This window comes from Gymnodraco acuticeps, unplaced genomic scaffold (genome assembly GCF_902827175.1).
Source record: "Gymnodraco acuticeps unplaced genomic scaffold, fGymAcu1.1, whole genome shotgun sequence".
Lineage (NCBI taxonomy): Eukaryota > Metazoa > Chordata > Actinopteri > Perciformes > Bathydraconidae > Gymnodraco > Gymnodraco acuticeps.
In genome coordinates this window covers 533,399-547,812 of record NW_022991569.1, presented here as the reverse complement: position 1 = coordinate 547,812, position 14,414 = coordinate 533,399, and the positions used below count along the sequence as shown (strand labels likewise).

General features: G+C 41.9%; 1 protein-coding gene across 1 annotated transcript in view; it reads right to left on the bottom strand.

The window, feature by feature from the left end:
• The window catches only part of LOC117533583 (RNA binding protein fox-1 homolog 1-like), a 380,569-nt gene that overhangs the window by 16,764 nt on the left and 349,391 nt on the right, over positions 1–14,414 (bottom strand). Inside the window, 1 exon segment of the mRNA XM_034197413.1 lies at positions 6,221–6,284. Within this exon segment, the coding sequence (XP_034053304.1) occupies positions 6,221–6,284 (64 nt within the window).

Below are 14,414 nucleotides of genomic sequence, written 5' to 3'. Positions count from 1 at the left end.
TAACGTGGTGTTTTTACTCCACTACATTTATTTTAGTTACTTTACAGATTCTGATTAATGATGTGAAATATAAACAACCCTTAAATCAGACTTTAGTTACACCTGAGTAAAATTCAGGTAAGGTGATTGTCAAGTGCCAACAATCAGGAGAGATATTTGATAGTTGGTGCTCGAGAAGACTAAACATGTATCTGCAGATCCGTATAAAGCATATTCATTACTCGTTATTCTCTAATCGTTCATTAAAGACTGCATATAATTGATATTTTGCACATCCCTTTCAAGATTTTCAAAGGTTTATTGACATATCATATACACAACTACGGTGTAGTTATGCAATGAATGAACAACTTGGGTCACAGGTTCCTCAACAGTGCATTACAAGACATCTATCAATATGTGTGTACCTCCACCATTAAACTGTCATATTCTGCACATTTATTATACTATCTACATAAGAGTATAATTAATGTGTATAATATCGGTTAAAATAAATGCTTCAACATAGTTAACATTGCAGGAAAGTTGATTGTCAAGTTCCAAAACAAACCATACAATATATTAGACGTTAAGCACTTTGTCAGGCTTAATATGTATCTGTAGATAGATACCCCCAAAGCTGTTTTCTTATTTAAAAGAAGACCTTAGCCTAAAGTATTCTTTAATGTTTAAATAAAGCCTTATTAGTTTGTCTGTTTTGCACATCCTCCTATCAGGCACTAAACTGTTTTGTTGTAGATATTATTTACAGTATCTTCTTGATATTTTCTATTCTATATTTATATCATTGACCTTCTACTTTCCCACTATTTTGTATGTACTCTTAATATTTAAATGTTTTCATCAAATATAACACATTCAAAAGTGCTTTACAAAAATGAAAGACATTAAGAAAAATGCATTTTAAACAGTCATTAAAAAGCAACATAATCTTCCTGCATTGCAATTACTCCAAACGTGTAATAACGTGCTTTAACCAGTAGGAGGTGCGGGTTAAAAAACTGTCAAGTTTACAGTGTTAACAAAATAAAATATATTGCTGTTTCTGGTTTAGTTTACGACGGATATATTTTGTTATTGTTTTGATATTTGTAACAAAAGCGATGGAAAAAACCCACAGCAACACAGAAAAGATGGTCTTAACATGACCCAGCGGTCTAGTAGTTAATAAAAAACAATAATATCAAAACAGATTATTACTACTAACTTTATTGTGAAATTAAAACAGAACGGTAAAATAATAGTTTCCGGCCTATTCTGATGCCCGATCTCTGTAGATAAATAAAGAACTACGATAGATGTGTAATATTTAATGCAGCCAAACCATTTATTACAATGCATTAATGTGATGACTTTCAAAGAGTAAAGCAAGCACTGCTGAATAAAGTATGATTTTATCTTTTACGAAACGTTTTTTTTTCATATGGAATGCAGTTGGAGGTCAACCAATCACAGAGCTTGAGGACTGATCACGGGGTTTGTCAAACAGAGCACATGGTGTAGTCCCAAACGATAGCTGAGGATTCTGGGTAGTGTAGTGTCTTCTGCCATCCAAAAACTCCGAACAAATATTCGTTTCTCCGAATCGAAGGGGAAAATACAAAAGCATTGCACACAATTTAAACCAATCAATGTTGTGTAATTAACAAGGATAATCTGGTGTTTTTGAGTTGATGAGTAGTTCAGATATCACTGTAAAATCAATCGACAGTAAGGAGAATACTTACTTCCGGGTGTAAAATTCTCCGTTATCCAATGGGAATGGATGCTCGTAATACAATAAAGGGGACATGATCATTATCTTTTAAATAACGTTAACTAAAGGGAACAATCTATTGACACAGCTGAAGCTCTGGCCTTCCTTAAAAACTAACTAATTTCATAAAAATCACAGTTGTATTACACACAATGCACTGTTTTTTTAGAACAAAAATGTGTGACTAATGCACCATAATACATTCTGACGACAAATACAAATTATTATGAATACAAATAAAATAAAAGAAGCCTCCTGTGAGTTACTACAAGCTATAAAGTAGATTTAAATTTTTATAGAATAAAAGCTCACTGCGGGACGTTGTAGAAATGCGTGTGTGCACCACGACAAAAGAGCCTCATTCACTTTACATTGGGGTTTTTTGCGTGGTGCCGACACGTAAATGTAGCAGAATGCGTGACTCCACCACGCAATGCGGTGTTAAGGTTGCGTGGTGGAGTCACGCATTCTGGTGAGATCAGGTTGGCTCTCCAGTACAGGTTAGCTCTGAGTGTTAGCGAGGCTTGCTAATGTAAACAAAGACGAGATTACGTCCAAAACACGTCAGGCATTGTTTCTGATAGCAACTTTCTGTGGGTCCGCTGCCTATTTGACGTCAGATCGGCGGCAAATCTGTATCCGCTCATTATACTCCCGTTTTTTAAAGATTTGGGTACGGAGGAAAAGAGAAAGGGTTTTATTTTCTGACGCTGCATGAGTTCCCCGGCACACCGGGGACACATATTTATGTATAAAAGACATCAAAAAGTGCATTTTGCATGATAGGTCCCCATTAAGTACAAGATCTGAATACTACTTCCACCTCAGCTGATTTGTGACACATTTCCTATTACTATGTGAACAATGAAGCCATGTACAATATCATAACAATAGCATATTTCCCAGTTATTGGTCTATTGCACTGACATCTGACTGACAATGTGCTTGTGTTTGCCAACACTCTGAGCTGTGGGTTTGGACGGCTATGTTGCTAACCGGTCCGCCCAACTCATTTCTTTCTTCCTGGCCCCCTCCCAGTGTGTGGCGTCGCAACAGATTTAATTATCAAAATGACTAATTATTTCATTACCAGGGATTGCAGGTTGAAGTGGTATACATCAAATTATAAATATAATAACTAACATGGACTGGGCTGCCAAGGCATGAAGACATTCATCACCTTCTACAGGCGGGATTAATGTGTAATTTGGACTGCCGTTAGCAGGACAGACAAATTAAATTAAAGTGAGGAGATGTCAATGCTGCAGAAAAGCTTATACACAGCAACTGAAGAAAATAATGGGGTGGGGGAGGGAGACAGTATGGAGGATGAAGATTGCGGAGTGCGGTTGGTGAAATTTGATCAACCTTTTCTTATTATGAGGTTGAAATTAAACTTGTTTTTAAAACGACCAGTCTTGATCCAGAGAATTAAACCAACAATGGACATATAACCTTCCCTTTTTCTATATGAGCCTATATTCCCCTTTTCCACCACCGGTTTGGAGCCCATAAAAAACCTTCCCATTTGGAACCGACAATCTGCTGGGCTGGAACCGAGAACCCAGTACCAAAACAGCCTTAGGGCACAGACTGCAGCGGTAAAAGACAAAACATATTTCCCCCAATTGCATCCATCCTTCCATCCATCTTCTCCCACTTATCCGTGGTCGGGTCGCGGGGGTAGCAGTTCCAGCAGAGAGCCCCAAACGTTCCTTTCCCTGGCCACATCAACCAGCTCTGACTGGGGGATCCCAAGGCGCTCCCAGGCCAGCGAAGAGATATAATCCCTCCACCTGGTCCTAGGTTTACCCCTTGGTCTCTTCCCAGCTGGACGTGCCTGGAACACCTCCCTAGGGAGGCGCCCAGGTGGCATCCTAACTAGGTGCCCGAACCACCTCAACTGGCTCCTTTCGACGCGAAGGAGGAGCGGCTCAACTCCGAGTCCCTCCCGGATGACCGAACTTCTCACCTTATCCCTAAGGGAGACACCAGCCACCCTGCGGAGAAAACCCATCTCGGTCGCTTGTATCCGCGATCTTGTTCTTTCGGTCATGACCTCATGACCATAGGTGAGGGTAGGAACGAAAATGGCCCGGTAGACAGAGAGCTTTGCCTTCTGGCTCAGCTCCCTTTTCGTCACAACGGTGCGGTAAAGCGACTGCAGTACCGCTCCAGCTGCTCCGATTCTCCGGCCCATCTCACGCTCCATTGTTCCCTCACTCGAGAACAAGACAAGACAACAAGACCGATACTTGAACTCCTTCACTTGGGGTAAGGACTCAATCCCTACTTGGAGTGGACAGTCCATCGGTTTCCTGCTGAGAACCATGACCTCAGATTTGGAGGTGCTGATCCTCATCCCAGCCGCTTCACACTCGGTTGCGAACCGATCCAGTGAGTGCTGAAGGTCGCAGACCGATGAAGCCATTAGAACCACATCATCTGCAAAAAGCAGTGGTGCAATCCTTAGTCCACCGAACTGCAGACCCCCTCCCCCACGACTACGCCTCGAAATCCGATCCATGTATATTACAAACAGGAATTACAACAAGGCTGCTTTGTCACCAATCCTGTTTGTAATATACATGGCCCAATTGCATCAGAAAATGTAATTGTCTCAATATACCATGGAGTTCTGCAAGGTTCTGTACTTGGACCTATTCTTATCTTCTTATCTATGCCTACTTTAGGCAATATTCTTAAAAACAATACATAAACATACTACCCAAACATAATACCCAAATAAAAACTGATGCATTTCAAGCTAGTAGTTATTGTAATTGGCCTCAAACACCGCCAAAATGCATTATGTAATGATATATGTTCTTCTATCATAACATTTGTTTCAGACTCTACAGTTGATACGGTGGCCAGTGTATTGACTAGGAAACAAGTTCATATTTATAACATATATATGTTAGCTTCTTTCCCTGTAAAAATCCAGAATACAATTAATAATTCACTCTCCTTACCTTCAAAGCCTTCAATGATCAGGCAACAACTTATGTTAAAGTACTTACAATACAATATTATCCCACTTGAAGACACATTTGACAGTAGGCTTATGGCTTGCCTCTTTGATAAAGCTTAGTTGGTTCCAGCTCAGGCTTACCTTGGACCAGCCCCTAGTTAAGATGCTATGGTCTTTATGCCTATATTACAAAATATACATCGTCCAATCATTATTGGACGATGTATATTTTGTAATATAGGCATAAAGAAAGGAGCATTTCTATCATATTTATGTGATGTCATATCAATGCTGATTGGAAACTAAGCAGTTAAGTGGAGATGTTCCATTCTGATTGCATCCTGGTCCCAGAACAGTGAACCAGCTCTACAGTATAACTGCAGACACTAATGGCACATTTCCACTACAGCGTGGAGCTCGCTTTAAGCGTGCCGAGCCGTGCCCGGCCCGTTTTTGGTTGCGTTTCCACTTGGCGTAGTTCCGGCTAGCGGGTCCTATTTCACAGTTTTTCTGGCCCCATAAAATCGAGGTTCTTTCCGGGCCAACAACCAGGCTGAGTCGGGCTGAGTATGCTAAACTAGAGAGAGAATCGCTGGCAAGGGGGCTACAACTACAACAAGATGAACATATTTGACCGTGATTTAATTGTAATACACGTTTCAAAATGATGCCGAAGTAACAACATACTGATACCGATTAGTAAAAACCATGAATTAATGCTTTGACAAGTCTGCAGACAGACGGCAGGCGAAACACCTTTTAAAATGCGTGTTTTCTGAATGGAGATCGGCTAAGCTAACGCAGTATATGCTCCGACCGTCCACACTCACAACAACGGCCTACAGACATAAATAAACCAGCGACTGTATTCTCCATGACACAGGCAGTCTGTGGTTTGTACTTGTTTAACTTTTGTCTAGTTTCTGAACAGATATGAGGAGCTGTGAGCTCTGAGTGCTAAGAGCTAACGGCTGATGTTTGGTTTTGTGGTTCGCATTGAAGATGACGTCACCGCTCCGCCTACACTGCGTTACTATAGTTACTGCCCCAGCTACTAAACTGTAATGGAAACACAGCATAAAGTGAGCCAGTCCTAACGAGGCCTAACGAGGCCTAGCCATACCGAGGGAGGCCGAGCGAGGCCCTGTAGTGGAAATGCGCCATAAGAGGAGAGTGTGATTTGTAGTCTAGAAGAGGGAGATGTCCACAAGAATCCTTTGTGTTTAACTTACTGTGATAATGTATTTTTATGCTTCGCACGGTTTTAAAATAAATATGCCCCCAAAACTCAGTTTCCATATTTTCCATAAACACCAAATGGAATGTTTGGTCAGTTAGTCTCACTCATCTCAAGTTTGTGCAGCTCTCAGTGATCATGCAGATGACATGCAAGATGCTTGAGCTCAAATGTGTATTTTGGAGACATGTTTGTCGAAATGAAGAAAGGAAGTGGTATAATGAATGCAGGACAGATGTGTGGCAGGTCTTACCATGTATGTGGCTGCTGGAGTGAGTGTGTGGTTGTAGGGGTCGGCAGCGTATACTCGTCCGTAACTGAAATACATGAGATAACAGGGTGGTTAAAATAAACTACGATTGGCTGTCAAATGGAGACTCTAAATAACTACTCATGGCTTTTTATTTATTTTTTTACCATCATTTGTGATATACATTGGGATATAATGTACAACTGAAGGTGGGTTACACTTCCTTTGCACAATAATATTTTACTATTATTTCAACAAAATGTATTCTATATGGATACAAAATTCACAACATTTCAAAAAGTAACTGAATGTTATTGATCTGCAGGTCTTTGAAGCTTTATAGACATAAGATATTCACTATATGCTGATACCTCAAATTGTAAAAAGTAACTGATCCTTAATTATTGTGAACTAAAATGCTAAATGTTTGAGTTACTGATGATTTTGATGTAAAGTTAGTATTTATGTTTTGTCGTAACCAACAAATAACATATCCTACCAATTAAATGCCAAAATGTGTTGCTCAGAACATCCCATATAAATGTTTTAGAATTTGATGCGCCTTTAAAGGACAACATCATGTCTTCTACAATCACTCTTGTTAATATTATACTCAGCAGTAAAAGTGCACTACAGTTAAACAGTGTAATATGATGTAATTTGCTAAACATCATGGCAATCTTCCAGTTAAATTGAAATATTGTTTCTGTGTATGATTATACCCTTTAGCTTGATAGTGGCACAACAAGAAGCATCACTATAATCATCTGATGAACATTATCCAAACTCCATGGCCGTCTGACCAGAGGCTGTGAACCACATATTGGAGAGGACCAATATTGAGTACCCCCCCCCCAGCTATGTACAGACACGTGCATTTTAATGAACACAAGGGTTCTGATGTAATAACACAGGGAAAAGTCAGAATAAATTAGCATTATGAAAGAATCAAAGAGTCAGTCTATTTTTAGACGGAAATAATCTGCAGCAGTGTTCATTCCAAGAGAGCAGCCATGCTGTGGACAACCAGCCCCCCCTCCCCCAACTCCCTTCCCCCTGCTGTGTCCTAGCCCAGACATGATAAGGGCCAATCAGGGGCCAGGGCCTGTGCCTATAATGTAGCTGATTTGCATAGCAGCCCAGTGGTTGAAGCGATTAGAAGTTAATCCCGATTAGTCTTGGACATTGCTATTCACCATGCAGCCCCCCCAACACCCACACCCACCCAGCACCGCTGCTGACCTATCTTATCTCCCAGAGCAGAGCCCTAACCCACCATCACAGTGTGTGTGTGTGTGTGTGTGTGTGTGTGTGTGTGTGTGTGTGTGTGTGTGTGTGTGTGTGTGTGTGTGTGTGTGTGTGTGTGTGTGTGTGGGTGCGTGTGTGGGTGCGTGTGTGCGTGCGTGTGTGAGAGAGAGAGAGAGAATGTGGTAAGCTGCAAGTACATCAGAAATTCAAATGCAATTTGAGTCAAATGCATTTTTTAAATGACCCTGAGGTGAAAAGATAAACAGTGAGACAACATTTTCGACAGCTCTATAAAATGGTTGTGGACCTGCTCTAACACACAAGGTTTTCTGGATATACTGAATGAAGAAACATTTCAAATACAATGTACAGTTATGCTTCTAAAATAAAGTCCTGCAGAATGATGACCTAATTCTGCTGTTTTCTTGGCCGTTTAGCAGAAAAATAACCTTGTTGTTTTAATTTCAAAATAATGAACCTTTATTATAAGTAGCAAGCATATTATTTCTGAAAAAAGAAAAGAAGATCTCTCTGTATGTGTCTAGTTTACGAAGGGAGTCACTAAGAAGATTGTGTGACTCCGCAGGATCAGCTGTGCTTTGAGCTCAGTTTCGACCTGATGATGGCGCTACATGAAAAATCCATAGTTTCTTATGTTGCTTTGATAACTGGACTCCACCACCTTTCCCTTCAAAAACGTTTTTCACCCATCTTCATAAAGTGTCTTCACACTTTATCTTTTACATTTATATTAAATGTAATATGCGGTTCCTTGAATACTTAATGTTTATAATATCCTACATTGGCCCTTCTTAGTATATACAGTATATATGACAGATAGTCTAGATATTTGTATCTTTCACTGTCATTATGTATATATTTGTACTTTTTAGTTCTGTTTTATCTTCTATTTTGCACATTTTTGTTATTTATGTAGATGTTTGTTTATTTTCTTCTCATTGTATCATGTGCAATGCTTTATTTACATGCTGCTGTGTTGAAAACATTTCCCAAAGTGGGATCAATGAAGTAAATCTTACCTTATCTTATTTCATTATTTTTTATTGTGACCAAATAAATGACCTTGTTACAGAAACATGTTTACAAAAGTATCTCCTATGCACATGTGTGTAGTGCTGTGTGAATGCTCATAATGTGCTCACATGAGCATATGTGCACGAGTAGCTGCATTGCATTAGCACTGCTCAGTCTGCCAGCCTCCTGAGAGCAGCTGCTGTCCCCCCCCCCATCTGTGACCCTTGTGGCATGAACATGACCGACATGGTGCCAGGGTGGCCCCGCCACAGCTGGGTGCAAGTCCTCATGCCACGCCAGACCAAGGTGGAACATTAAAGCAGGGCTTTGTTCAGGGTCTGTTTAAGGCTCTAGGCAAGTTGCCAGCATAGTGAACCCGGAGATGTTGAGGACCCCAACGTTTTATTTAAAAAATGTATAGTACTGGTCCCCAGCACTGACAGATGCTAACCTGCATATGTTGGGCAATTTGCACAATTGGCTTAAAGGGCAGTTTAATTTAACCTGGAGCAGATGAGAATAACTTTGCTTTGTATTCCATGTAGTAATGTTTTACTGATACGCATGCTAGTATGCAAATAATGGGGTACTGGCACTTCCCCCCCCAATTCAAGCCCTGACAATAACATTAACACAATGTTACAGATAGGCAAAACCCTTTTTTTCAATCTCTCCGCCCGGGACGAGAGGGCAAATCCCGTCTCCTCCCTGTATAATGCACAGATCACTACGTTTTCTATTAAGAATGAGGTTGGAGACTTCCGGAATGAAGAGTGAGGAGTAGACGTGTTTTCTTCCGCTCCCTCGCTTCCAACTTTTTTATTAGGTAGAAACCTCATTACTCACTTCATACTTACACTAGTCGATACATAACAGCTGAGCAACTTTATACCTTAAGGAGACATGCCATCAAAGCCCGCAAAACAAGTCAAGAAAGACTCTATGCCTACGGAGAACGTCGCTACTAGCGACGTTAGCATGGAGGCGCTAACCAGCTTGTTGGAGAGCCATAAAGTGTCCCTCTCAACGGAATTCAAAACTGTCATCGCCGCACTCGAGTCCAAAATTGATCTGATTCATGCGACTATCTCTGATCATGGGCAGCGTATTACCTCTTTGGAGTCGAATGCGGATTTGGTCGACGGGCGCCTGTCGACTTTGGAAGCTACATGCGCGGAGCTAGCCGCTAGCAATGCTAAGCTGCGGGCGAAAACTGCAGACCTCGAGGCCCGCAGCCGCCGCAAGAATATCCGCATCATTGGTCTCCCGGAGTCGATTGAGGGCCTGCGACCAACCGCCTTCTTCTCCGACCTACTACCCCAGCTTCTGGGGGACCAAATCCTGCCTACTTCTCCTGAACTGGTCCGGGCTCACAGGTCGTTAGCCGCGAAGCCGAAGCCTGGGGAAAGACCGAGGCCTGTCATCATCCAATTTCACAACTTCCAGACCAAGGAAAGAGTCATCCGTGAAGCCCGGAAAATGAGAGCGGATCTACGGTACGAGGGGAAACCGATTGCCTTCTACGAAGATTATATTCCAGAGGTTGTGATGCAGCGAGCTCTGTACCGCGAGGTGATGGCGCAGCTGTATAAACTCGGAATCAGGCCTGCTCTCCAGTACCCGGCCAAGCTGATGATTACGGCGGAGAATGGAGACAAAGTTCGGCTGTCATCTGTCGAGGAAGCTAAGAAGTATCTTGCCGCTAAACAGAGGTAGCATGCACTGCTATAAAACACAGTAGCTATGGTCGGCCCATCTGCTAACTTGCCACATTACTGAGTGGTCTAACTTAGCTGCTCATTAGCATAGCCCGGACTGCACTATTGCTACGCTGAACTGTACAGCAACTAGTCCTGTTACTCTACGAAGGACTCCCTATAAGCAAATGTTTACGTAGACTGGTCACTGTTTCTAAATATAGCACTTTAAGTTGAATGTCAGTCTCACTGTTTACATACGTTTGTGATTAGCTGGTTGTGCTCAGATAATTGGTGTTATTCTGCCAGGTTGATGTCGGTTATGGCAGCTAACTCAGGGGTTTTTATGGGGAATGTGTTCACTGTTCAATGTAGAGGGAACGGAGGTTAAGTAAGGGAAGGATAGGACTGACCCACGTCAGGAAGGTTTGTATCCAAGGAGATACACATGTTTGATGTTCCCAATGGGACTGGGGTGTGGTGTGTGTGTGTGTGTGTGTGTGTGTGTGTGTGTGTGTGTGTGTTTCTCCCCCCCCCCCAATTTCCTGTTTTCTCTCTCCCCCTCCCCTTTTAGTTTATTCTCTGCTCATGTTATGCCACAATTTAAAGGACTATGTCAGTGAGTGGTAGAAATATCCGGTTTATTTCCTGGAACGTTAAAGGGATGAACAATATCACCAAAGCCAACAAGGTAATTTCACATTTGCAACACCTTAGAGGAGACATCTGCTTTTTACAAGAGACACACCTCCGCACGGCGGAAATGTCTCGCGTCAAGAGGCCATGGATGGGTCACTTGTTTCATTCGAGGTTTTCCGAGAGGGCTAGAGGGGCAGCTATCATTATACACAGGGATATTGCCTTTGAACTAAACACTGCTATATCTGATCCGAACGGCCGGTACGTTATAGTATCTGGCAAATTACAAAATACACCTGTGGTCCTGGCCTCGCTATATGCTCCGAATTGGTACGATGACAAATTAATATCCAAATTCTTTACTTCTATACCTAATCTCAATGAGCATCAAATTATAATTGGAGGTGACTTTAATCTGGTCCAGGATATAGAGCTTGATAGATCGTCCACTAAGCAGTTTACTCTATCTAAATCGACCAAAGTCTTAAAATGTCACGCCGACCAGCTGGGCTTGAGGGACCCGTGGAGGACTAAGTTTCCCTCCAGTAAAGTTTTCTCTTTCTTTTCACATGTCCACCACACTTACTCTCGGATAGACTTCTTCTTACTTGACGATAAACTATTACATAACGTTCTTTCCTGTGAATACCATAGCATAGTTATCTCCGACCATGCACCTACTTCTGTAGAAATCAATTTTCCCCTCTAAATTCTGGAGATTTAGTCCTCATTTACTGTCCGAACCCAAATGTAAGGCTTTTCTTGCAACACAAATCACATTTTTCTTTGAGATAAACGACACTCTGAATATTGGTAGTGATATACTCTGGGAGTCCTTTAAGGCTTATCTTCGTGGGCAGATCATTTCTTTTGTCTCACATTTCAGGAAATCGGAGCAATCCAAATTGGCAGAAATTTCAGATGATATCCGAAATGTAGACAGCCAATACTTGGTTAATCCCACCTCTATTTTGTATAAAAAACGGCTTCAGCTTCAATCTCAATATGATCTGTTATCAACTAGTAAGATCGAGAGGCAACTTCTGCAAACCAGGCAACGATTTTTTGAGCAGGGAGATAAGGCAGACAAACTGCTTGCATATCAATCGCGAGTGGCCGGTGCCTCCAGGTTGATCCCTAGAGTGAAGTCGCCAACAGGTGATATTACAACAGACCCTGCTGAAATCAGTAATATCTTCTCAGACTACTATTCTGAATTATACACCTCAGAGTCTTCTCCACAGGATTGGGACAACCCTAACCCCTTAGACACTCTAGCTTATCCCCAAGTTGATGGAAGAGGTTCTGTTGATCTGGGAGCTCCGTTGACCATCTCTGAAGTAACAGAGGCTATCATATATTTACAGAGCGGTAAATCGCCTGGTCCTGATGGCTACTCCACAGAGTTTTTTAAAACTTTTTGTTCTGTACTTGCCCCGATCCTGGTGAGAGTATTCAATGATGCCTTTCTGAAAGGCCAGTTACCACCTACTTTGTCTGAGGCATCAATCACTACTGTTGAAGAAAGATAAGGACCCACTCTTGTGTGGCAGTTATAGGCCGATATCCCTTTTAAACGTAGACTTTAAGATCATGACTAAGGTTCTATCTAGCCGTCTCCAGAGGGTGATGCCGGGCCTGATCGATCCCGACCAGACAGGCTTTATTTCAGGACGACAGTCATTTTTTAATACCAGAAGGTTGTTTAACATTATTTATTCTCCCTCTACTACTTCCCCTGAAGTTGTTCTCTCTTTGGATGCGGAAAAGGCATTCGACAGAGTAGAGTGGCGATATCTGTTCTATGTACTTAACAAATTTGGTTCCAGCAGGGACTTTGTTTCATGGATTCAACTCCTCTATACATCTCTGGTGGCTTCAGTTAATGTCAACGGTGTTAAGTCTGGTCTGTTCTCGCTCTCTCGCGGAAATAGGCAGGGTTACCCTTTATCTCCGTCATTATTTGCGCTCGCCGTTGAGCCTCTAGCCTTATGGCTTCGTAGTGAGGAAGGATTTAGGGGCATCACGCGCTTCGGTATTTTGCATAAGCTCTCTTTGTATGCAGATGACCTTTTACTGTACATTTCCAGCCCATCGTCCTCCCTTCCTATAATTCTAAGCATTTTAGAGCAATTTAAAAAGCTATCTGGCTACAAACTCAACCTCCAGAAAAGCAAATATTTCCCTGTTAACACCCTCGCTGAAAAACTTCCCCAAGCTCTCTTTTCTTTTAAGAAGGTCTCAGAGGGATTGAAATACCTGGGTATCCATATTACTAAATCGTTTACTGAGCTTTTTGCCAATAACCTTAGTCCATTAGTAGAGCGCTTCAAAGCAGACTTAGCTAGATGGTCCTCCTTGCCTTTCTCCTTAATGGGACGCATTAATTTGATAAAAATGGTGGTGCTACCTCGGTTCTTATATTCCTTCCAACACATTCCAATATTTATAAATAAATCCTTTTTCTCATCACTTGACCAGCAAATTAACTCTTTTTTATGGTGCAACAAGAGGGCTCGTATCAGAAGAGTAGTTCTTCAACTCCCTAAGTCTGAAGGTGGCCTGGCCCTGCCCAATCTCCGCCAATATTATTGGGCATGTAATATTAATAAGCTTCTTTTTTGGAACACTAATTTGGCACAGGGCGAACACCCTCGATGGGCCCAGATGGAGGCTTCCTCTTTGGTCGGTGGTATGTTCTCAATTGCCCTTTCCAATTAAACAAGTTGCTCGCAATCCGATTGTAACTAACACTTTAAAGATTTGGGGTCAGTTTAGGAAGCAGTTTGGCTTACAAGCGTCATCAGGTCTAGCCCCGGTCTATCGCAATCACCTTTTCCTCCCGTCGTGCTCGGATCCTGTCTTTCGGACTTGGTCAGACAAAGGCCTGCGGTCTATTAACAACCTTTATGCTGGTGGTGTTTTCCCTTCGTTTGCAGATTTAGCCAACAAATTTGACCTTCCAAGTTCTCACTTGTTCCGATTCTTTCAGATCAGGCACTTTGTGGAAAATAAATACCCCCAATTTCCAGGCCGGCCTCCTGATTCGATAATTGATTCTTTCTTATCACTTAAGACCGATTCAAGGAAGCTCACCTCCATTATATATAATAACATTTTTAAGATAAATCCTACTTGCTTAAATTCCCTTAGAGTTGTTTTGGACCAGGACCTTGGGATTTACATGTCAGATGATCAGTGGGGACGTATACTAGACCTGGTACACACCTCTTCTATATGTGCAAGGCATAGCTTACTGCAGTGCAAGATTCTGCACAGAGTACATTACACTAACGCTAAGCTGGCCAGGATATACCCTGACAGGTCTGACACATGTAATAGATGTAAACAATCTCCGGCTGACTACATGCACATGTTTTGGTCGTGCCCTAAACTATCGGAGTTCTGGTCTGCAATATTTGATTCATTTAGGGAGGTCTTAGATGAGACAGTGGACCCTAGCCCCCTCACTGCCCTTTTCGGAATTCCTCTGATGCCCAATGCACCCATTACCTCAAAACGAGTTATCGCATTCACCACTCTGCTTGCCAGGAGGCTTATTCTCCTTAAATGGATAC